We start from the raw sequence: 24,051 nt of genomic DNA, 5'->3' as shown, positions 1-24,051 counted from the left end.
AATGTAATTTCAGATACACAAGGATGCCCATTAATACTGAATATCAAATAGTAATTATTGCGGATGTACACACTGTAATATACATGATTATGAAAAATCTACCAGTGCTGAATCCCAATTGTCTCCTTTACTTTCCATTGTGTTGCCATAGATTGATCAAAGTATTGTTGCAGAGAAATTAATCTCAACAAATCTTATATCAATTACTAAGCATGAGTGCCCATTATTGATCATTACTGCTACTCTGTGTAACAGTAACTTCCCCTCGCCTCCTCCACTTCTTTCAAAACTTTGCAGATGAAATGATGTTAGATGCCCTCAAATAAAAGGTCAGTGAATGCCCATGAGAATCATTGAATATTGCTTATCCTCAGTTCCAATATACATGAATATGAAAAATCTTCCAGTACTGAATCCCAATTGTATTCTTTGCATTCCATTGAGTTGCCATACGATATGTACTATATTGTCCTTAAATAATGTTCTAGATTCATTCATTATTATATAATTTTACATTCCCATAGTGACACTACTGCTACTCTGCTGATTTCAGCTGAACATAGTAGACTGATAATAGTGATATAGACCTTATTCCTATGATTAAATATGTTTTTACACCACATAGATTGATGAAAAATCCATACATTCTAAGCAAATCAGGTGGATTATAAGTAGGTGCCACATGACTGCCCTTCTAAACTTTACTGGAGAAATTTGAATTGGAAGTCAGAGATGTTCACACCAAATTATTTTGCCTATGTAGTTTTTCAATATCAATGTCTCATTTGATAAAAAATATTACAGGCTGGCTCTCTCCAATCAAACTATAAATAGCTGACAATCCTCAAAACCTGTTTACAATAATTTATAGTTTTAATGTCAATGAAGATCACATATGTGTCATACGAATAAAAGAAAAGAAAAAATGGCTCAAAAGGATTTACACTACATACAGCACATAGGTGCAGATCGGAAACAAAAACTGGCCAACATGTGAGTAATTATACGGCCTGTTCCCTCCATGTTCCTCTGCTAAACCATATTTCACTATGTTTCCTTTTAAGTCCGTCATTATTCCCCAAGTTACAAAATGTTACCCAGTAAAGTGGCTTCAAAGGATCCGGTAATGCTGTCCCACACCTGTGGTATTGGTGCAGTGGCGTAGGAAGGTACTTTTGAGTGGGGGGGGGGGGGGCTGAAGGCTGATGGCCGGCCTGGGGGAGGGGTCTAAGGGGAGGGGGTGTCCCCCTCCCCTTTGGAATTTTTTGCATTTCCAGGTGGCATCAGATGCAATTTGGTGCAATATAGCACACTTCAACACCCACTCCATTTTGTAAACTTAATTTTGTATTTTCACCTGGCCTTAGATGCAATTTGGTGCTCCAAATGAGATTTTTTTTCTCATTTGGAAATGAAAAAGGGGTTTCTGACTTGCGGAGCGGGGGGCGGAATGATACTTCCGCCCCTCCACATTTTTCACTGGGGGGCTGGCGCCCCCCACCCCCCCCCCCCCGTACCTACGCCCTTGTATTGGTGTGTTAACTCTTCAGAAGTTCCTGATACTTCAAGTCCAATTACATCAAAAAAATAAATAAGTTTGATGATTTCTCACCATGATTATATGTATAAGGAGCTGTACGTGGTCCAGAACTAAAGTTTTTAACTATGAAAGTGATGTACAGGATTGCCTACATATTACAATTTTAAATTATGTTGTCATTTGGTTATTAAATTTCTAATTTACAATAATAAGTAATAAATTGTATGAAATTTGTTGTTCCATGTAAGACATGCATCGAACAACACAAGAGGATTTGTAAGAGAAAATGGGAGGATATGCACCCTGTGATCCTTACTGTGATGTGTGGAACCATATTTCTTTCGTTTTTATTCTTTTTTAGCCATCATTTATTGTCAAATCTTTTGCCATAATAACAAACTTATATAAAAACATATCTATGACACTAAATAACTGTTTGATTACAAATATTCAATACTCAAAGAGCATAGCACAATTACTAAAAGTGTCTCTTAGGAGATTGTATGAGAGAGGTCCTCGATGTTTACCATGATCTAAATGTTTCTCAACTTGTAACAGAAATTTTAATTTATACAAAAATTCGTTAACGTTGGGAATGCTCAAATTTACTTTCTTCTAGAATATATAGTATTTGATATAAAAAATTAAAAAATTCAACTGATGCTTCAATGATAGTTGATAGCCGAAAAAATATCCGACTTGGAAAAAAAAAATTGTCTATTAAAAATATGTTGCCCAACATCTAAAACAAAATCAGAAATAATTTTACCCTCCCAAAACAAATGTTCAATAGTTTCCTCCTTTAGGCCACAGAATGTACATCGTAAATTGTCAATTAAACCCATCAAACTCAGAAGATGGTTTGTCCCAAGTATACGATGAAGAAAACGATATTGAAAGTATTGTAATTTTGTCTCCCTTAACGACTTGAAAGGAATTTGAAAGATAACACGCCAATGTAGAGAGCGATAATCAAAGTTTACATTCCACTTAACAATACACTTTGGAATAGTTACGGTACGTGTCCATGAATAAGCTGCTTATAATTGAAACGAGATAGTGATGCTTTGTTATGAATTATCTTCAAAGGAATTTCCTCGACACCATTGCAGGCATCTAATGACCTTCTCCAATGACCTGAGATAGCATTTATAATGCCACAGTAAAATGTGAAAGGGCAATTTATATCGAATTTCTGTTTAAAATCAAGAAAACTTAAAAACCGGTCATTTGCATCTAAAAGATTATGAATATGAATCAGATTTTTCTCGTACCAATGTTTGTAAAAAATAACATTTTTGTTTTCTTTAATATTGTGGTTGTTCCAGATAATTTGATCAATAAAATTGCCAGAAGGGTTCTTAAAAGCAAAAAGAGAACAAGCATATATTGTACGTCATTTATGAAATGGTTTTCCGTTTTAACGTCGCCTGGCATAACATTACATTCAAATAGATATTTTTTACCAAACTTTTTAAGATAATAGGAAAAATACATTTTCCAATAATCCTCAGTAGTGTCAGTATATCTCTTAACCCGTGTGCATTTTAAACCATTAATAAAACTGCTTATGTGAGTAACGTTTAATCCTCCCTCTGAAATTGATTTAATCATAACAGTACGTTTGATTTTATTGGGTTTTCCCGCCCAGATAAAGTTATACAAAACATTATCCACCAGCTTAATAAAATAAATGGGAGGATTTGGCAGGCATTGAAATAGATACACCAATTGAGATAAAGCAAACGTTTTCACCAAAATGATTTTACAAATAGGTGTAAGGTCTCTACAAGACCACAAATTCAATGACTACTTTAGTCGAGACAACTTGGGCATGAAATTTAACCGAAAAAGTTCATCTCCATCATTGCTGATAACAATACCTAAAACAATTACTGGACCATCAGTCCACCTAAAATCATACTGGTCAATAAAGTGTGGCTTATGATTAATTAAAGAACCTAGTGGAAAAACACTAGACTTATAAAAATTAATCTTAAGCCCAGAAGCCAGTTTAAAATCTTTCAGGATAAGAATAACCTCTCTCAATGACTCATGAGAACCATCAAGGAATAAAATAGTATCATCAGCATACTGGAGGATTTTTAATTCGTTATTTAAAATAGAAATACCTTTAACATTTAAGCTTGCATTGATGTTAATTGCTAGACATTCCACACAAAGTATATAAATGTAAGGGCTGAGAGGACAACCTTGTCTCACATCCCTAGTAATGTCAAAAGGCGCCGAGGAAATACCGTTACTAAAAACTGAAGCAGAAGAGTTTGAATATAACGTACGAATCCAACGACAAAAACTACAATTGAAATTAAAACATTCAATGCAATGAAAAATAAAATCCCAATTCAGTCTATCAAACGTTTTTTCAAAATCAGTTAACACTAAAAGACCAGGGATTGAATTCAGCTTACAGAAATCGATCGAATCTAGAATACAACGAATATTTTTCCCGATGAAACGTCCTTTAATATAACCCGTTTGATTGTGACCAATAATGATAGGCAAAACTTTCTTAATTCAAGTAGCTAATGCTTTTGAACAAATCTTATAATCCATATTCAATAAAAAAATAGGCCTATAATTTTTAACAAAGTTATGATCTTTTCCAGGCTTAGGAATAAGAATGATATTACTACGTGCTCTTTCGAGAGACCCAAGTGAGTTTACGAGAAATTTAAAGGGTCTGTTGCAACAGTACCAATTAGAGGCCAAAAATGCTGATCAAATTCAATCAAACAATCCATCATTACCAGGGCTTTTGCTTTTACTCATAGAAAAGAGGTCGGCTCTACATTCATCCTCCGTTAACAGCCCATCACATTTATTAGCATCCTCAACATTTAAAGATTTTGTGATCTCGAGGTCCGTGAAAAATAGTTTTGAATGTCCTATATAGTTGTTGGATACTTCTAGCTCAATGGATGGCTGGTAACATTATTGTTTAACGGTATTGCGGTTTTCAACATTTTTATAAGACCCATCGAAGATTACTCAAGATAAGATAGTTATCGTTCGAAGTAAGACCTTTTAAAAAATGTTCATCATGTGAAGGTCAACAAAGAGAATAGTAAAGGAAAATTGATTCGATTCTCAAATCCAATCGCTCGCCCGATAACTTCCGAAAACACCAGTTAGTCCCGTACAGAACCAATTCGGACCCCTGTGCGGTTATGTCAAATGTCTTACTTTATGACTTTATCTGTCCCTTGGCTGTATTCCCCTGACCCGCCCTCACATTCACATACGCGCGCATAAACACACGATTCTGTTTGATTTGCTTGACTTTAAGACCATATGAGGAAAAACTAAGACCACTCACTAGGAGGATACGCACCTGCAAATCAAGAACAATTTTGGCCATTTCACCTACAGACATTGGACATGTATGCTGAAACACATTCAATAAAGGATAAAACCCACTCGAGTCAATGGCGACATGATGACATTTTATATTCGATAATCAGAATAATTTAGCTGTAGTTGTTTTTTTTCAACTGCAACAAAGATACGCACCCGATCGTATACATTTGGTCATCCTGTGGGTCCGCAATTGGTATCTGCTTGCGTAGTTGAATGTGAAACATTAACAGCTTGCTAATACGGTATCTCAAGAGCCGAAAGTTGGCTGAACCTCGAACCTGGTGCAGTGGCAGTTTCAACCTGAAGTAGCCGGCCTACAAAAGTAGTCACTATCGAAATTTGTTATAATTCTTGTCGCAATTGGAATATACTTTGTCCCAATTTGTAACAACCTGAGCTGTTGCAATTTGAATTGAAGTCTGTTGCAATATGTACGGTAATAAACTGCAAGCGAGACCAAAAAGAATCTTTTCATATTACAGTATATCGGTTGAACGTCTTTGAGGCAAACCTATTTACATGTGAAATATGTTTTCTGGTTGATGTATGTTCAAGGATGAGACTCTGGGCCGTCTTACGCTGCTGATGACATGGATGGCAATCTAGTTCCAGCTTGACCTGGACATAGTTATGAAATTAATAATAACAGTAAATACACGATCCAAACACAGAATAATGTTGTTATGGTTGCTTGACTAAGAGAAATGAAAGCAAAACAGAAAATAAAAATAGAAACACGCACAAAGAGGATCCGCACACGCAAATCAAAGACAGTTTTGGCACGCTCACCTACAGACATGGGACATGTACTAGAAGCGTACATACACATGCACATGCAAATACAGGACTTATACTTTTGTGCTTCAGAAAAGTCAGCCAGTTTTATGGCATATATTATCTCTTTATATCATGCAGTATATGTGGTTTCTATAGGTCTATAGTCGTTAAATCTCTCTTAATTGAAAAGTTGTTTAAGTATAACTTTAATTGGTTGGTCATTGCAAATGATATAATAATCAAAAGAACAAAGCATGAATGCACGAAAAATCTGTGTTATATTTTTGACGCTTGAACTTCGAAGAAAGACCAAACAGCACTTCAACGTTTCTCCTGGGACTCACAATGGTCCACCCCATCCTTTCACATCTAGTATACCTTGTCATTATTGCTTTCTCCCCTTCACTTAGCTTAACCAGTTAATTTTGGAAATGGAATTATTCACAAAGGACACTTCCAATTCGACCACCCCCTATTCCTGGTTCCCTCGTCAAAAGAATATTTTTACCCATCAGTTGCGATGCCATTGCTCTTAGAAATTCATTTTTTTCCATATTGAGCAAAAGTAATGGCTATAAGCCATCATAAAATGAGGGCGCTGTTATTGATTTTGTCAAACACATATATATATGGAGAAAAAGACACAGAAAACATATTTGGAAAATTACCCTCAATCCCGGGATATGGCTAAAAAGCCTTGGGAGCTAAAAGGACCTCACTTTGGACATCCTCCACCAATAGTGGATGCGACACTGGCTGGCATCACAACCGATGCTTAAAGTACTAATTGGAATCCAAGGTATTATCCACCTATTCACCCTGTTTACACCTACATCAATCTGAAATAATTTCTTTCATTTACTACAGTATATTACAGTATTATGAAAAGATTTTGCAGCTTTTTGAGCTTAAGATAATTCACTTCTGGTAATTTCGAAATTGATCATTTGAAAAAAAAGTCAAAATATAGACAAGAGTGCAATCCCCAGATCTGCATATCGCATCGCCATTACACTGGGAAATAATAATAGAACAAAAATTAAAAGAAATAACTAAGTTCCAGGAAACCAATATCGTATGTTCAAGTATGAGACGTGATGCATCGTCACAATACAGGAGGGAACATATCTGGTTTGGGTAGTATATGTGCATTCAATGTGCGGCAATTACAGTAAACTGTAGTATGAGTTTAAAGGTCTGCTGTATATACCCCAACTATAGCACAATATCATGTTTCTTGAAATTACATAAACGACCTGCATTGGTCGTAACATGACCTCTCTTTACCAATTAGTCTGCAACGCCTGCCACATATATTTTTTCTTGTATGCGGGTCTTTGTGCGAACGCTGTTTGACTAACTCAAGGGCGGCGGAAGCACTTTTAATCTGGGGGGGGGGGGGGCACCGACGTCGAAGGGCACTTTGCAGAAATTCGATTGGACTGATATTTAGTAACCTTTATAACTCTTATTGTATTATCTTATTTGCGTATACACATCAATCCAACCCCCCCCCCCCCCCCCCGCTCTCAAGGAAAAAATGCATACTAGCACTGCAATATCCAATGTGCATATTGGGAAACAAGGAACAAGTTTTCTTTCGAGACAAAATTAGGTGAAGTCATTATAAAGTCCAAGTCCCTGCCAAGATTTTCAAAGTTGTAGGCAAAACTATCTGAGCGGAGCGCCACCATTAGTTGGCGCGGCGCGTACAAGAAATTTGTGGTTAATTTACAAACCCCCAGATAGCCGGAAACAGCCCTTCCCAAGTGTTCAATCTGGTTTCCTGGCCTCTTGCTAACTTGAGACACCTCATTCGATATCACTTTTAATCCCCAAAAAACAAACGAGTTAAAATAGTACGTTATTCAACACTATACATAATGTATTTAAATTAGCAAGGTATATGTAAAGATAACTTGGCCCAAAAAAGTGTTGGCTCGGGCCTACATTGCTACATACTGGCTACGCCACTGACACGCGATCGATACATTTATGGAAGCAATGAAATATATCAAAATACAAAAGAATGGGGTAGATTATGGGATATTAAAACTATAATTATTATTTATAGTAGGCTTTAAATGGCTTCTGCCAATTACAAAGTCACAACGTAATATAGCAATGCATTTTTGGAAATGTTTTAGAATATTTTTGGCAAATTGAATATGCATAATGGCACTCACCAGAAATATCGCTGATCTTATAAGGTGATCAAGAGTACAATTTTTATGTAGAAAAAGGGCACATGTTTAACCTGAGGAAAAGTGGGGGCACGTGCCCCTTGTGCCCCCCCCCCTCCCCCGGTTCCGCCGCCCTTGGACTAACTACACTATAGACATGAACATATTTCCACACAGTGTTTACAATAAGAGTATTATGGTGTTTAGAAGCTATGCTGGCTAATTGTTGAGTCTGAGGTCGATTTACGACCATGGCAGGTCGATTACGTAATCACAAAACTTTCTTAGCTTTATTGGAGCCAATAAATCAGATCTTTAAGCCGGAAAGTATTAGTGAAATTTACAACTCTTACGTCGCGGGTGCTGAAGATTTCTTTCTGTGTCAGTTGAGTTGGAATGATACCTTCAGTGTGTACCTTAGTTTAGTTTAGTTTAGTTTAGTAGAAAAAAGGATCAGGAGGGACACTTAAGTCCCCATCAAGGACCCTATAAAGAGAGGGAAAAAAACTGAAGACACAAACACTCAGACCCGATTACAATGCTTAAAGTGCTTGTCCAAAGCATTCTTAAACCCATTGACACTACTTGCAAGTACAACTTTCTCAGGCAAACTATTCCACTCATTCACAACCCTATTAGAAAAAAATTTATGCCGAATATTAATCCTACTATGCGACTTTTGAAGTTTAAGACAATGACCTCTAGTACAACTACTGTTTGCAAACATGAAAAAGTCGGTAAAGCATAAATTGTCGAAACCATACACAATCTTGAAAACCTGGATCAAGTCCCCACGTAACCTCCTAAGCTCCAGTGTGGTGAGATTCAACAGTTGTAACCGCCTATAATAAGGAACCCTCTTTAAGGAACTAATCATCCTAGTAGCCCTCCTCTGGACCTTTTCAAGTACTTCCTTATCCTTAGCAAAATAAGGGTTCCAAGCCTGCACAGCATACTCCAGATGAGGCCTAACCAACTGCTTATAAAGCCTAACTACGATGTCCTCTTTCAGAAAACTGAAGTTCCTCTTGATCATACCTAAAACCCTATTACCTCTTTTAGCAGCTTCAAGACAATGTTTGGAAGGTTGCAGAGACGAGTCAATGTAGATACCTAGGTCTCTTTCAACAGAGACCTCCTGTAACTCCACACCATTTAGATTGTATGTAAACTTTTGGTTACTACTACCAATGTGCATTACCTTACATTTATCAATATTAAAAAGCATTTGCCACCCCTGAGACCAGGAAAAAATCTTATCTAAATCCGCTTGAAATTTCTCAGAATCGCTTTTGGAAGAGACCTCAGAATACAATTTGGTGTCATCAGCAAACTTCTTAGCTGTACACAAAATATCTCCGTCGATGTCATTTATATAGGCAACAAACAACAGGGGACCTAATACAGACCCTTGTGGAACCCCACTAGTAACGTTCTGCCAAGAAGAAGCACAGCCATTAATTACCACCCTCTGTTCCCTATTACCAAGCCAATTCCCGATCCAAGACAGTAAATTCCCTATGACACCCATGCTCTTCAGCCTAAGTAAAAGACGCTGGTGGGGAACTTTATCAAAGGCCTTCTGGAAATCCAGGAACACAACATCTACAGACATCTGCCTATTTAGTGAGCTTGTTACATCTTCCATAAACTCAAGGATATTAGTGAGACAAGACCTTTTTTGACAAAAGCCATGCTGAGACTCTCTGATCAAAGACTGACTGCTGAAGTGACAGACCAAAGACTTTTTAACAATAGACTCCATGACCTTACAAACTACACTAGTGAGACTAACGGGCCTATAATTACAGGGCTTAGTCTTATCACCCTTCTTGAAAATTGGGGTAATATTAGCACATCTCCAGTCCCTAGGAACATAACCTTCATCCATAAATTTACTAAAAATCAACGAGAGTGGAACGCAGAAATAGTGTGCAAAAGTCTTCAACAAATACGGTTGGATTGCATCCGGTCCAGAAGCTTTAGAAACATTTAGACGAAGCAGCTCCTTTAAGACAACGTCATCCGAAAATAAGACCGTATCCAGTTTAGGCCTATCACTGCCCCCCTGAAAATCTGGAATACTACTCGTATCTTCCCTTGTGAAAACCGACACAAAATAGTCGTTCAAAAGATCTGCAAGATCCTGACTATCAGTAACTAAAGGGTTGTTTCCCTAATCATCGTCCTTTTTTACAAATTGGAATGGCACTACTTGGTGGCGTACACCATCCTCTCCTCTTAATCCACCGACGGAGAGTTTGCGACTGCATAACATATTTTTTTATACCATATTTATACGAAGCTCTAGGGAGGACATGGTAAAACAAATAATGATTACATACGCACGTAATAATATCACGTACGTACGTGGTAAGTACGGACGTGGTACGTACGTACGTGGTATGTACCACGTAGGCCTACGTACGTGATAATTACTACGTATGTACGTAATGATCACTAAGTACGTAATAATTATAACAAATGTAGGCCTACGTACGTACGAACGTGTTCTATTACGTGATTTGGCCTATATGTTAACACTTGTCTAACGTAAGCAAGACTACAGGCCGGTTCATACTTGATGCGACTGCGCGCACGCACCCGACAATGGGAATGTCGGATTCAATGTTCATACTTTGTCAAAATAAAAAATTGATACGCATTAATTTGCGTTCGCGTGTGGAAACCCACGCGTTACTTGCGTTCATACTTTATTTTAAAAATCGTATACGTACGACGGCCAAGTGCAGGGTGCATCACTTTTCAGCTATACTTTTCCTGTAGACCTGTCATATATTTATTGGTGAAAATGGATGGTATGAGGAAATGTTGCTTCTGTCACTACTGTGGCTGGTTCATCAGCGACGTCAGTCAAGACCAAAAGGGCCGCGGCGATGGTATATCCACCCTTTGAATCAGCAAAGAAGTGAAAAGGGTGAAATTCCATGCTCTCATTAATGAAATGAGACTACTATGATGAAGAAACCCACCATCGCTACTTCCGGATGTCGAGGGCTCGCTTTGATGCTCTTTTCTCAGTGGAGCTACATCTTTAACATTAACAACTATTATACATTTATTAATTTAACAAGTTATTTCTAACTAAACTTTGTTTGACTCATTATTGTTTTTTTTTAATGTGTTTACATGGCATATTGAGTACAAGAATCCTGTTGCTTGTGAGGTCAAATCTCCTTTGAGGTCACCATAGGTCAAACTCTGATAAACCTTTTACATGATATCTAACGATGAAAATCGTGGATACCTTCAACACTTGGTGTGTGGATTCATAACATTGTGTAGACCCCGATTGTTTTGGGTGTATAGCCACGTACGGTAGATTGACCTGTGTTGTGTTTATTATCATGCCATAGTGTAATATTGTATCAAAATGGTGGTTCGGGCCATTTCTATTGTAACAGCTGGTTCTGGTTATACCATGGAGGTAAAACTGTTTTACCTCCATGGTTATACTTACAACCAGAAGTCTAGTGCACTGACGTCATCGAAACCTCAATGCATTTTGCATTCTGGTTAATATTTTGTGTCAAGTTTTAATAATATGCGTAGTAAGCTATAATCGCTGTCCAGGAGATGGAATCATGGAAATCGCAAATTAGTACTCAGACCGAAAGATCAAAAGTCACGTTCCAATCTTCATTAATAAAGGAGTAATCTCTGTGTATTTCTCGTACGGTTATACAAATGCTCAAATTTATCAACGGGAAAATTGATCAACAGGATCAACTTTATTTCCGTTAGGCCTACTCTTTGAGATACAAGTTGTTGGATATGCAAGTTGTTGGGCCATAAAGGAAGTAAAAGTGTGTCGAAACATTGACACAATCGGCATCTCATAAGCCTGTACACCTTAGCTATAGACACGTATCGCAGACCAGTGCTTGTTACTGTTTAGTAAGTGCAGTAAACTACTGAAACCTAATAAATAATATATAACCATTTGTTAAGGAGTCTGTAAACCAGTTACTACCGTGAGAAAACCAAGTACTTATCATTTTTCTTCAAGTAAGTTGACATCTCCAGCTTTTAAGCTTGTTTATCATGCTGTAGCATTATATTATTAAACTAAATGTTGTCTCCAGCTCCGATTGAGTTGCGAAACATTTTATGCCTATGTCATTGGTCTCAGTTCCACGATTTACTGATTACGCACAGGCCTAGGTCTGCCACAACCAAGCAAGTCGGCTAGACCATGAATATTAACTATTATTGGTGATGGTAGGTTTATGAAATTATGGTATGAGGTAGGGATGCACCGGATCCAAATTTTTGGATCCGGCCGGAACCGGATATTGCCGGATAGTACATGAAATCCGGCCGGATAAAATCCGGCCGGAAACGGATTTTTTCATTACACAAAAGAAAATCATTAATAAGAAGTAGAAGTATGAAACAAGGAGCAAATCTTAGTTGAGGTATCCGCATATTATAAAGAAGGTGAAATGTAGACCCCATTTATGAGATTAAATATGACTTGAAGTGGTGTAATCTACATACTATAACTAAGATGAAGTCGTGTTTGTGGAATTAAAAAAAATTCAGACATATTTACCCATATAAGAGATTGTTTTCACACATAAAAATTCAGAGAAAACATGAATGCCAACAATAATGGGAAAGTAAAGATTCAATGGAACAGTATTTTGACTGATAAGTATATGAATGGTCTATTTTAACTGCACAATATTAAACTGATGAAGGCTGCAAGAAATGATTTCACTGCAAACTGTATTTGTTGTATATAGCTTCATATTATTACAGTAGTTGTATGATTTTGGTTGATCTTTAGAAACAGTGGGTCAGACCATTGAGAAAATTAAATTAAACATGTTAAACCTAATTTTTCCTTACTTTGAATGTTTTTATTAATTTTTGGAAATAGTTTACATTGATTTAAGTTAATACCAACACCTTTTTAAGGAATAATTCAGGCCAGATTTTGAAAAATATCCGGCCGGAACCGGAACCAGATAATTGCTCACTATCCGGCTGGATAGTCCGGCCGGACCGGATATCCGGTGCATCCCTAGTATGAGGGTATACAGTAAATTTGCGATCGTAACGGCATTAATGTTCCTTAAAAAGCATAGCGCTGGTGACAATCTCGCTGATTTTGCTCAGTGGTTTAGTTAGAACTATCCTTCAGCTAGATGTAGTTTCATTGATGGTTGACCAGATTCTGCCAGAAAAAAGAAAGATTTATTCTTATAAAGGTCGGCAGGCAAAGTGCTCAAAGAAAGGAAAAATATCACTGACTTAACGTATGCATTTAACATTACTCTGTAATTCCGCTAAATGGGTCGAATAAACCACAAAATTATCTCAAAATAAAAACTTGATGTTTCGCTGTGACAATTTTGGCCATTTTCGTGAAGGCTTTGTAGATCTAAATTGTGATGATAAAGTGGTTGCAATTTGATTTTTGAACACAGCAACTACAGTTTCTAATAGTGCAGCTACCCTGTATAACACAGTTAGCGAATTTAGGGGACACACCAAAGTTACGTCACACCACCATAACTTTATTATGTCTTTCATTGATTGTGAGTCCGTACTAGAGTATGTTGTTAATTCATGGATAGTAATCACAGGGTAGATATTTTCATTATGGCTTTTCTTTAAACTGCAGATAGAAACATGGTCAACAAACTAAGTTGACCGAAAGTTGTTGTTAGGCCTATCTGTGCTAGCTTACTGTATCTTCATTGTTGCATGGCAACATGTTGAAGGATATAGTATAGATATTAGACCCCAACTATAACACGCTATCATGGAAAAGTTTCTTCAGATAATTACGTAATTGACCTGCCTTGGTCGTAAAATGACCTCTTTTTACCAATCAATCTGCAATGCCTGCCACATATTTTTTCTTGTAGGAGGGTCTTTGTTTGAACGCTGCATGATTAACTACACTGTAGACATGAACATATTTCCACACAGTGTTTACACAAAGAGCAGAATGGTGTTAAGAAGCTATGCAGGCTAATATTAGAGCCTGTGGTGGATTTGCGACCGTGGTAGCTCAATTATGTAATCACAAAACTTTACTAGCTAAAGCGTGCTATAATTGGAGCCAATAAAGCAGATCTTTAAGCATGGGGAACGTTTACTTCAGTTACTTTCCTGAGTAACTTCAGAATGAAGGGCCAGTTTGGAGACCTTTCCTATCATCCAGTTGCCCAGTCAATATTGCCAGATCCTAATAGTATTTTCTCATAGACCAGGTTGACATCATATTCCAAGTAACTATTTTTTACAAGAATTTAAGTCCATGGCTTATATTCTGAAGTGGATGCAGAGTGGGATATTTTTGTCCAGGACTTTATTTTTGGGGCCACCCAACATTGTGCTATTGTAAAATTTTGTTCATGTTTATATTAAAAGAGTCTTTAGTCAAAAGGTAATATTCTGAAGTGGATGCACCGATGCTCAGATGCAGAGTGGGGAAAATTAAAGTCCAAGACTCTATTTTGAGAACGACGTGGGCAACATCATGCTGTTAAATATGTATGATTATGTACACATATATATCTGTATGTTCTGCTTGTAATTGTAAAAGGTTTAGTTAGAAGATTAAAATGTTTAAAAATAACTATCAAACACAAGCAAGTGGGTGACGGAAGAGTGTTCAATATTGACGGGCAGAAACATTGAGGGGAGTGGGACATACGATTTTCATTTGAGGGCACAAATGAAGAAGTGATCTCATAACTTTGTAACAAATTGGATCCTCTGTGCATTCCGCACCAGAAGTTTCAATATTATAATATCTTACAGACTAAAAACTGCTCATTTTTAATGACCTTAGTTTTCTTCTATTATCGTAAAATATTTCAATAATAGGGGATATTTTACAAAGCAAGATGAAAAAGGGTACTTTTATAACCCAACATAGGAAGGGACTCTTGTGGTTTTCGCAAAAGTGCGAGAGCACTTGCCCCCTGAGCCACATGGCTCCATTGCAAATGCTAGCAAATTTGTGCACCCTGAACCACATGGCTCCATTGCAAATGTTAGCAAATTTGTGCATATTGCTGTAGTAAATGTAGTTCTTTTATAGTATATAGTCCAGGTATGATGTACCAAAACTCAGTTCAAGTCAATTATTTAGTGCATGTGTTTTAAGGATAACAAATGAAAATTTACAGCATACTACAGTATGGTTCGGGCCATGTAAACTATCGCTACACATCTATCTATGTGTGTGGTAATTTGTCCATTTTGCATAATATTTCTCTGTGGAATACCAGATTAATGACTCTCTCTTCATTTGTTTCTTTATCTTTCAGTCTCTGCAACATGGCGCAGAATGACATTGGTGACTGGTACAGGGGTATCCCCATGGTAACCAAAGCTTGGTTTACTGGCTCTATTGTGGTACCACTGGTTGGACGGTTTGGTCTTATTAATCCAATGAATTTGATACTCAGCTTCCCACATATATTTTACAGATTTCAGGTTCGAGTTAATTATGTCTCTTATTATACAATTATATAAGATATGTCTCCCATTGTGTGTAATGCTCTCAGCTGATTCTGAGATTGGAAGTAAAGTACATATGTTTGAATTTGTTGTGTATTTCTTAGTGTCTGGGTTTAAGTCAGTATAAAAGGTTACTTTTCATGAAATGAACTGGAAGAATTACTGATAAATGTTTGGTTAACCTTTCATCTAAAATGCAAGATAAAAATTTAACAGTTGATGGATGGAAATAAGGTACTGGTAAATGTTTCTTCATGCATTTTCAGTGGGTTTAATAAAGTGTTTGAGATACCAGATGTTTTAACTGTGTTTAATCTTACTTCCAGAGTTAACTTGAATGCAAAAGCATTGCCAGAGTCACATTTGGTATTGATTCATTAATATTCATTAATATGCAATTACCATGAGTCCATGACTTTACTTTCCCCTAGATGTTGGCTTTAGGTTCCAGCCCTTGCCCACTGCCTACATTTGCAGAGATGTACAATCTCAACCCCCAAAATATTCCTGCAACCAATTTTTTTTTTAACTGCCAGTATTTATTGGCAATAGCCATTCCTACCATACTGTGACTGTCTGTTTTTCTTGTATCATTTTCTAACAGTTAGGTATCATTAACATTACAAGTCATTCCAGATGACATTCCAATATTTGTTTCTAATACTTTGCAGCTATGGCGTTTGATCACTGCAGTTTTTTACTTTCCTATAACACCGATGACTGGCTTTCATTATCTTATCCAACTCTATTTTCTGTACAGTTACTCTATAAGATTAGAAACAGGTAAGTGAGCACTTCCTATTTTGATTTTAGTTTTTGTTTATGTTTTTTGTGTGGATAGTTTTAACGTATTGTGTGCTTGATTGTCTGTTAAATAAGCAAGTCCAGATCTAGATCATGTCTTTGTTTTTCTCTCAAATAGGCTGAATGGATTTCACATGAAAGTTTTTAAAGGATTACTTAGGTACAAAATTGATCTGATTATGTTACAGACCACTGCAAATTGTGAACTTTTGTACTATTTCGGGCAGCTCCTGAAAAGCTTTTTAGGACCTGAAATAACATGATCAAAGCAAAGCATTTTTTTATATTGGATAAGGATAAAAAGTTGGCTGAATTTAGAATTAAAAGTTATATAAAGCAGCATTAACAGCAATGATTCTGGTCTTGACTGAGGAGCCAACTTCATTAGTGATTTTGCCTTGAAGAAGCATTCCAAACATTTTGAAAAATGTATATGATCATGAATAGCTTGAAAACTGGAATAGATCTAGATACATTAGTTGCACTTTTCTCGGATTATGATATGTCAATAGTTAACATCTGCCTGAAATTTGCAGGTTTGAGTTGAGTTGACACTTTGAATTATCTCTACCAAGCCATGTAATATTCACACACAATTGGATAGCCCGCAATCTATTTAACTGTTAAATTCAACAAAGCCAGCTTTGCATCTTACACATTAGTTGCACTGTCTTAATGTTTCTTAAAAACTGTTTAAGTCTAATTTACTGATTCCTTGTATGGTGTTTGTAGACTAACAATGGCAGTTTGTGTTTTCAGGTACCATATCTAATGGTGTTGAACTACAAGATGGTAGCTACTGTATTCAACTCAAAATACCACTTTTAAGTCATCCGATGAAAAGGCAAGACTATCTCTGATGAAAGTAAAAAAACAAACACTAATTAGTCAAGAAAGTTAGATTGGTCAAGTTAGTTTAGTATCCTCAATGGTCACCTATCAGGACTTTTTGGAAGTTTTTTTTATTTTTATATGTGGCTTTTTTGTTCTTGTCCTACAGGTGTCTTTGATGGCAGACCAGCTGATTATATCTTTATGCTGCTTTTTAACTGGATCTGTCTTGTTGTATCCTTTTCTTTTTGTAAAAGACAAATATTTTGAAAGAAATATATTGTGAAAAGGTTAATTTGTGAGCTGATTGCAATGTGATCACTAGAAATAAATATTATTCACAATTTTGGCAGTCAAGAAGTAGGAAGGAAATATATCGAGGGATCTGTAAAGGAGGACTTTAAATGTATTGCATACATGTTACTGTAACTCAAAGCTTTCCATGAAAAATATACTTTAACAAATCCAATTACAAATTGCCAATTGTAATACATTCTTGAAGAAAGGCTTCTGCTATGGTAATTATACATTCATGTATGTATTCTTTACCTTAACCACAAATCTGTCTCAGATCATCGGATTTTTAGCGCCCTTGCAGGTAAGTTAACTTTTTTTCCCTATCGGTTACTTTCTCTGTAATTATTCATCTGTTTATAACATGGTATGTTTTTTTTTGTCATTGATGTAAATCATTTTGTTTATGATTTTACATCATACACAGCTCCTAATGGAACCTATGATACTCAGTGCTCTATACGTGTGGTGCCAACTGAACCGTGATGTAATTGTCAGCTTCTGGTTTGGAACCCGCTTCAAGGCTATGTACTTGCCATGGGTGCTTGTAGGGTTCAACTGGATCCTCAGAGGAGGGTGAGTTGATTATCTGTGCGTGGCTTTAACGCATGATTTTGAAAGTAATTAAAACAGAGTCCAGAAATAACTGCATTGGTCCTGGGATCCAGCCAAAACAATGTTAAAGAAATGCAACAAGGGAGAACATTCTTTCTAGCTTGGCAGCTCCGACAGTTCGCTTTTGCTCTGGGGATCAAACAAAGATTGAAAGCTTGAAATCACATTTACTCCCAAAGTTAAAGGCAAGTTCAGAATGTGGGGGCGCCAGTAAAGTAACCTACAATATTGACTAAAAGATGATATAGATCAGTGTGTAGACTTCAGTTAGGAATTTGAGTGGGAATGACCCAGATCGATATACCATGTTGCGCAACATAAACGTTGGAGTACATTTCCCTGGTGACATCAGAGATCATCTCCTGAAGTCATTTTCCTAGACAAGCAGTGAGCTTTGTTGTAAGTTATCAACTTCCATATGTATGCCTTATTTAGAAGCATGATGTTTAGGTGGAATTCCTCACAGTGTTTATGAAGTCATCTTGGTTTCCTTATAAGTTTAATATCATTTGATACAGACCAATACTTCTTTAATATCCATACATATTGTCACTGGTTTACAGACATTTTTATTCAGCAGTCGATTTTGGCAATTGGTTTGATCCCCACTATGATTTGTTTAACAGAGATCAATTTCGAAAGTTGTCTTGGTTAATTTTTTCTTGTTATTTTTTAGTGGCCTGGCTGAAATACTGGGCATTCTGGTGGGCCATCTGTACTTCTTTTTGACATTTAAGTATCCTCAAGACTTTGGTGGCAGGACCTTGCTGAAAACACCAGACATCCTGTAAGTATTTTGTTTCTTTCAGGTAATTCTCATTCAGCCAGTCATGTTGTCATTTAGACTTGTAAACTTGTACAACCTCAGTGAACAACAAACCATATCTATTAGAATTGCACTCAAGTGAAACATGTACATAATTCCATATATATGGACAAAGTGTTTAAGTTGTTGCCCCCAATTGGTGCAGTTATCTGGTAATTGGCTTAACTGATTATTATTTATAATATATACAGCACAGATTTTATATTGTTAGGAAAAGGACAAAGAATTATTCACTGATGTACATGATTATAAGAACGTATCAGGTTATCTGCATGCAATTTGCCCTAAATGGTACAGACAGAAAGATTTCCAGCAAACCAGTAAAAGGTAACTTTTGATACCAGGTAGTTTCTTTTAGACTATTTGGTTAAATTCTGTTGGGATTTTGACTCTTAGGGCTTTATGCTTAATTTATGCTCAATTTACTTTGTTTAGAGAGTCGTGATTTGACATTGTTTCTTGTTCAAGAACTAGAACAAGATTTTAAACAAGATTGTTTTGTTTGTTACTGTTATCAGTTGAGTTTCTCATAATTCTCATAACCTTCTAAGAGTATTTCTACTCACAAAGATGTTTGAATTACACTGTCTTTGGAAAGTTTAGATTCAGAAACAATGTGGCCTTTGACTTTTTCTTGTGGTTCAGGTACAAGTATTTCCCAAACCGTCAGGGTGGGATCAGTGGGTTTGGCCAAGCTCCTGCTAGTCGCAGAAGACCAGAAGCGAACAATGGTGGAGTAGGAGGACGGCATAACTGGGGCCAGGGTAATCCACTCGGAGGAGACTAATGAAACTCAGCCTATTATTTTTGGTGACAGACTCTCCAACTGTCTGGATTATATCTTGTACTGTGCAATGTATCCAACAGTCATCGCATTGATCAACAGACCTCTGGCCTGGATTTTATTCTGGATTTTGCTCAAAATTGACCACAGTAAACTATCTTCTCTCGTAGAACTAGAAGAGTTGAATTGTTTTTTCTAGTTCTGAACTAAGATATCGTTACCTGCACTTGTACATTTGTCATGGCTGTTTCACCCTCATCTTATACATGTAACCATGTCAGATATAGTATGTATGTATTGTATGTATTTTAGATCCTCCTGCAAGCAGGAACTCGCAAAGAAGCCTCATTGGCTTATCAAAACCGCAAGCTGACCCAAGTCAGTCTCTTAGATTCATATTTAACGTTCATGATAATGAATTGTCAATTGTCAACAACTCTATAACTGGACGACATACATTAATCTTGGAGTGTGGGTAGTCTGTGGATAGTTATAAGATGCTGAATATCCTGGACTATACCACCTGTATGTAGCTTGCTAATAACATACATTAATCTTGGAGTGTGGGTAGTCTGTGGATAGTTATAAGATGCTGAATATCCTGGACTATACCACCTGTATGTAGCTTGCTAATAACATACATTAATCTTGGAGTGTGGGTAGTCTGTGGATAGTTATAAGATGCTGAATATCCTGTACTATACCACCTGTATGTAGCTTGCTAATAACGTACATTAATCTTGGAGTGTGGGTAGTCTGTGGATAGTTATAAGATGCTGAATATCCTGGACTATACCACCTGTATGTAGCTTGCTAATAACATACATTAATCTTGGAGTGTGGGTAGTCTGTGGATAGTTATAAGATGCTGAATATCCTGGACTATACCACCTGTATGTAGCTTGCTAATAACGTACATTAATCTTGGAGTGTGGGTAGTCTGTGGATAGTTATAAGATGCTGAATATCCTGGACTATACCACCTGTATGTAGCTTGCTAATAACATACATTAATCTTGGAGTGTGGGTAGTCTGTGGATAGTTATAAGATGCTGAATATCCTGTACTATACCACCTGTATGTAGCTTGCTAATAACGTACATTAATCTTGGAGTGTGGGTAGTCTGTGGATAGTTATAAGATGCTGAATATCCTGGACTATACCACCTGTATGTAGCTTGCTAATAACGTTCGTAACATAATAAAACTTGTTTACACATATCTTTGTCTGGTAGTTGCAATTTTCTCAAGAAGTTTACTGTAGGAGGCAAATTTCAAAGAGGTTTCAGAACCTGCATTCAGAGTAGTTCAGTGGCAGTGTTTCTTCTATGTCACAACTTTTGTAATACCCTCATATATGTTTTGTTTGACAGATAGAGTCGAAACAGCACGTTAATCACCGTTTGTAATGTATTATTCAAGTTGCCTGCAGTTATAAGATACTAACTTGATAAGTGAAGTTAATTTTGACTGATCTTATAGGTTATTTGTTAAATATATAAAGCTGCATTTTTTTCATTTCATTTACCTGAATTGGGTTTAATAGCCATCTTCATCAGTTAAAGCAAAGATAAGGTACTCAAAAAGCATCATCTTAGACTTTACTGTTCTTTAAAATTGCACCTGGAAATCTGAAATTAAGAGTATACCACAAAGAATTGCAATGGAAAGCAAAAGGTTATTGGCATTTAATACTTTTGTGGGTCAAAAGTTGTCATGGATTAAATTGTTAGTAATTCTCTAATAAGGAGCAGTTAGTTGTTGTATCCAGCCAGTGAAATCAAACTCTTATATAGATTGAGGCAATCATGTGTGAGTATCAATTGGTTAGTCAGAGTGATGTAATGTTACAACATACAGCAATATATTTAGTAAAGATCTGACAATACAATGAGATGATCAATGATCATCTAGTTCTTCTAGTCAAGTTGTTAGCTTAGATGCCAAAGGAGGAGGATTAAGAGGGATGGGGGAGGAGGAGGAGGATTAAGAGGGATGGGGGGAGGAGGAGGATTAAGATGGATGGGGTGGGGGTGGCAAAGGAGATGGAGCATTGGGTGCCTGATTAGTATTTAAAAAGTGTTTAAATGTTTACCATTTTTATGAATTGTGTAAGTTGATCTAGTGCATGCAAATTATCAAGACAGAATCACTTTTGGAATTAAAGTAAATTGTCATCTTTTAGTCTAGTCATGTTGTCTGGTCCAAATTCAAAATTACCACAATCTCAATTAATTCATCATAACAGATCAACAAGTAGCTGGGTTTTTGATCACCTAGAAACCCACACTTTGTTGCAATCATTCTGTATGCTTGATGAGTACAGTGTCACACTTATGTTAATGTCACAGTATGTTTCATGTGTAAACTTGTGATATGGTGGCTTGAAGAAAACTTTTTCTTATGAGAAAATCTTCAGCTGGTAAAAAAAGTTATCTTTAGTGGAGGGTTTTGTGATGTTTGCAGTCTTAATTACCATAAGCTCTTCTGTATATGTTATGTATTTGTTGATAATTCCATCAAACATGGAACAGTTGGAATGCTGATCAACATTGTATAAATAAACTTCATATAAAGTCCAGACTTCATAAAAATTCAAACTTTTGTCTGACAGGCATCTCTGCTTTGTAATTTGAAATAATGTCAATATAATGAAGGGGGAAAAATATGAAAAAGGGGCAAAATGTCAAATTTTCAAATTCATCTGCATCATTATCTTATATGAAGAGATCTGAAGATATCTGTTCTGACCAGATAGAATTTGGTAATGATCATTTAAATAACTAACAACTCCAATTGATGCCCTATTTTTGAGAGTTTTTGAAACTAGTATTTTGCTGTTTGTAGATCCACCAAGTGAGACATACCTGATATCTTTTGCCTACAGTAACTTTGCAGGCCATTGATGATAATGATGTCACTCAAATGTTGCCAGGTACATTCTTTACATTGAACCCAAATTAAAAATGGCTTAATGATGTGTTCCTTAACTGCCAATGTAACAAAAAAGATAGAAAAGTTTTGAAATATCCAAATTCATTAAGATGTTAGAGTATTAATAACATAATTTGTTAAGTTTTCATAATATTATTCAAAACCTGACTTTGAATAACAAAAGATGTAGCCATTTTGCACCAACTTCATGTCAGTAATGATAATTAAGTGAACTTGGGGGACTTAAAGTGAACTTATGGGGGTGTTAATTTTTAGAACTTTAAGGTTAGGGTCCGGACCATAGGGTCAGGCGCGTAGCCAGGAATTTGCCAAGGGAGGGGCGAAACTGTAGATTCGGCATTGCAAACTATCTAAGCGTAGCGCCACCATGTTGGCGCTAAGCGTACAAGAAAATTTTGGCTGAAAATGCCTCCCAGATCGCTGGAAATGGCACTTCCCAGGCCTTGTAAGTTGCATCTTAGCATTTTCTCTTTTGAAAATAGTAGCCCGATATCATAAAAACATTAAAAAAAATATGCTCAAGGGGGGGCGGCTGCCCCTTCCCCCCCCTTGGCTACGCGCCTGCATAGGGTACGGATACAGGTCCCTGGTCATGAGTACATTACCCTGGATTCGAATATGGATACGAATACCACAACACTGAAATTATCATAATGATGCAGAGAGAGAGTGGGAAATAAATCTTTACATGCATTATCGATTATTTTCGACCGCAGTAGAAAATTTCGAAGGAGAACGATTTTAGATACATTAAAAGTCCTTCTCATCCCCTCATTCTCCTTCATCACATGAAACTTTAGGGTGTTAAAAAAAGGAAGAGGAAATAGAAGCAGGAATTATGAGGGGCTGTTACCACAATGCCTGTAAAATAAAGTTATTACTAATTTCACAAACCTTCTTTAGAGATGCCTGGGCACCCATTAATACATTGCATAATTACTAAATATTGAATTTGGCATTAGTGTTCTGACAACTTTAATAACATGAACTTCTCCGGTCGTGTATAACCTCCAAGCACCAATCATCTTCGAGAAAAAAGGAAGAATGTATAAAAGTGATAAAAACTGATTTGTGTTTACTTGTCACTTAGTAACTAAGCCGTAATAAGGAGATAAAGTTAACGCCATTATTTAATTCCCCAAAATGAACAAAGCTTCCAGACTGAAAACTTCACCATTTCTGTCTATTTCCTCCTGTCCCCTCGGTATCAGAATCGTCTCGCTTCACATGGTAAAGTTTGTGCTGCTAACAACATTCCGCATATTCACACCACAGCCTTTGACCCAATCAGCAAACCTCCGCGGCTACAACGTTGAACTTTAACAATGACGGTTTTTAGAGATATCTTCGTTTGCTTCCTTGGAATGCTTGATTGCTCTGTGCATCTAAATAACCTTTAATAACCTATTCGGGTACACAGTGTTTATTTTCTATGCCGTTTGCCACGTTCAGCGCTGTCTGTCATGGGAATTTCCCTAGTTTGAACATTTTTTGGGGAAAGCTTTTAGAAACTTGCTTCCCAATAAGTTTAACTAAAAATATACCGCTATTAGAT

General features: G+C 36.6%; 1 protein-coding gene across 1 annotated transcript; it reads left to right on the top strand.

Moving 5' to 3' along the window:
• The first annotated feature begins 11,747 nt into the window (after positions 1-11,747).
• On the top strand, positions 11,748-22,141 carry LOC139965842 (derlin-1-like). The gene is made up of 8 exons (XM_071968623.1): positions 11,748-11,910; positions 15,195-15,363; positions 16,059-16,170; positions 17,192-17,256; positions 17,594-17,620; positions 17,744-17,892; positions 18,608-18,718; positions 19,403-22,141. The coding sequence occupies exons 2-8, from the start codon at positions 15,205-15,207 to the stop codon at positions 19,542-19,544; spliced, it is 765 nt and encodes a 254-aa protein (XP_071824724.1). The 5' UTR covers positions 11,748-11,910; positions 15,195-15,204; the 3' UTR covers positions 19,545-22,141.
• The last annotated feature ends 1,910 nt before the right edge of the window (positions 22,142-24,051 follow it).

Source organism: Apostichopus japonicus, chromosome 3 (assembly GCF_037975245.1).
Source record: "Apostichopus japonicus isolate 1M-3 chromosome 3, ASM3797524v1, whole genome shotgun sequence".
Lineage (NCBI taxonomy): Eukaryota > Metazoa > Echinodermata > Holothuroidea > Aspidochirotida > Stichopodidae > Apostichopus > Apostichopus japonicus.
This window is presented reverse-complemented; position numbering and strand designations above follow the sequence as displayed.

Bases quoted from the DNA above. Each gene is read 5' to 3' on its own strand.
- LOC139965842 (XM_071968623.1), top strand. From the start codon at position 15,205: ATGGCGCAGAATGACATTGGTGACTGGTACAGGGGTATCCCCATGGTA. The intron at 15,364-16,058 runs GTTCGAGTTAAT...AATACTTTGCAG, and splicing joins ATATATTTTACAGATTTCAG to CTATGGCGTTTGATCACTGC. The intron at 17,257-17,593 runs GTATCCTTTTCT...AATCTGTCTCAG, and splicing joins TTAACTGGATCTGTCTTGTT to ATCATCGGATTTTTAGCGCC.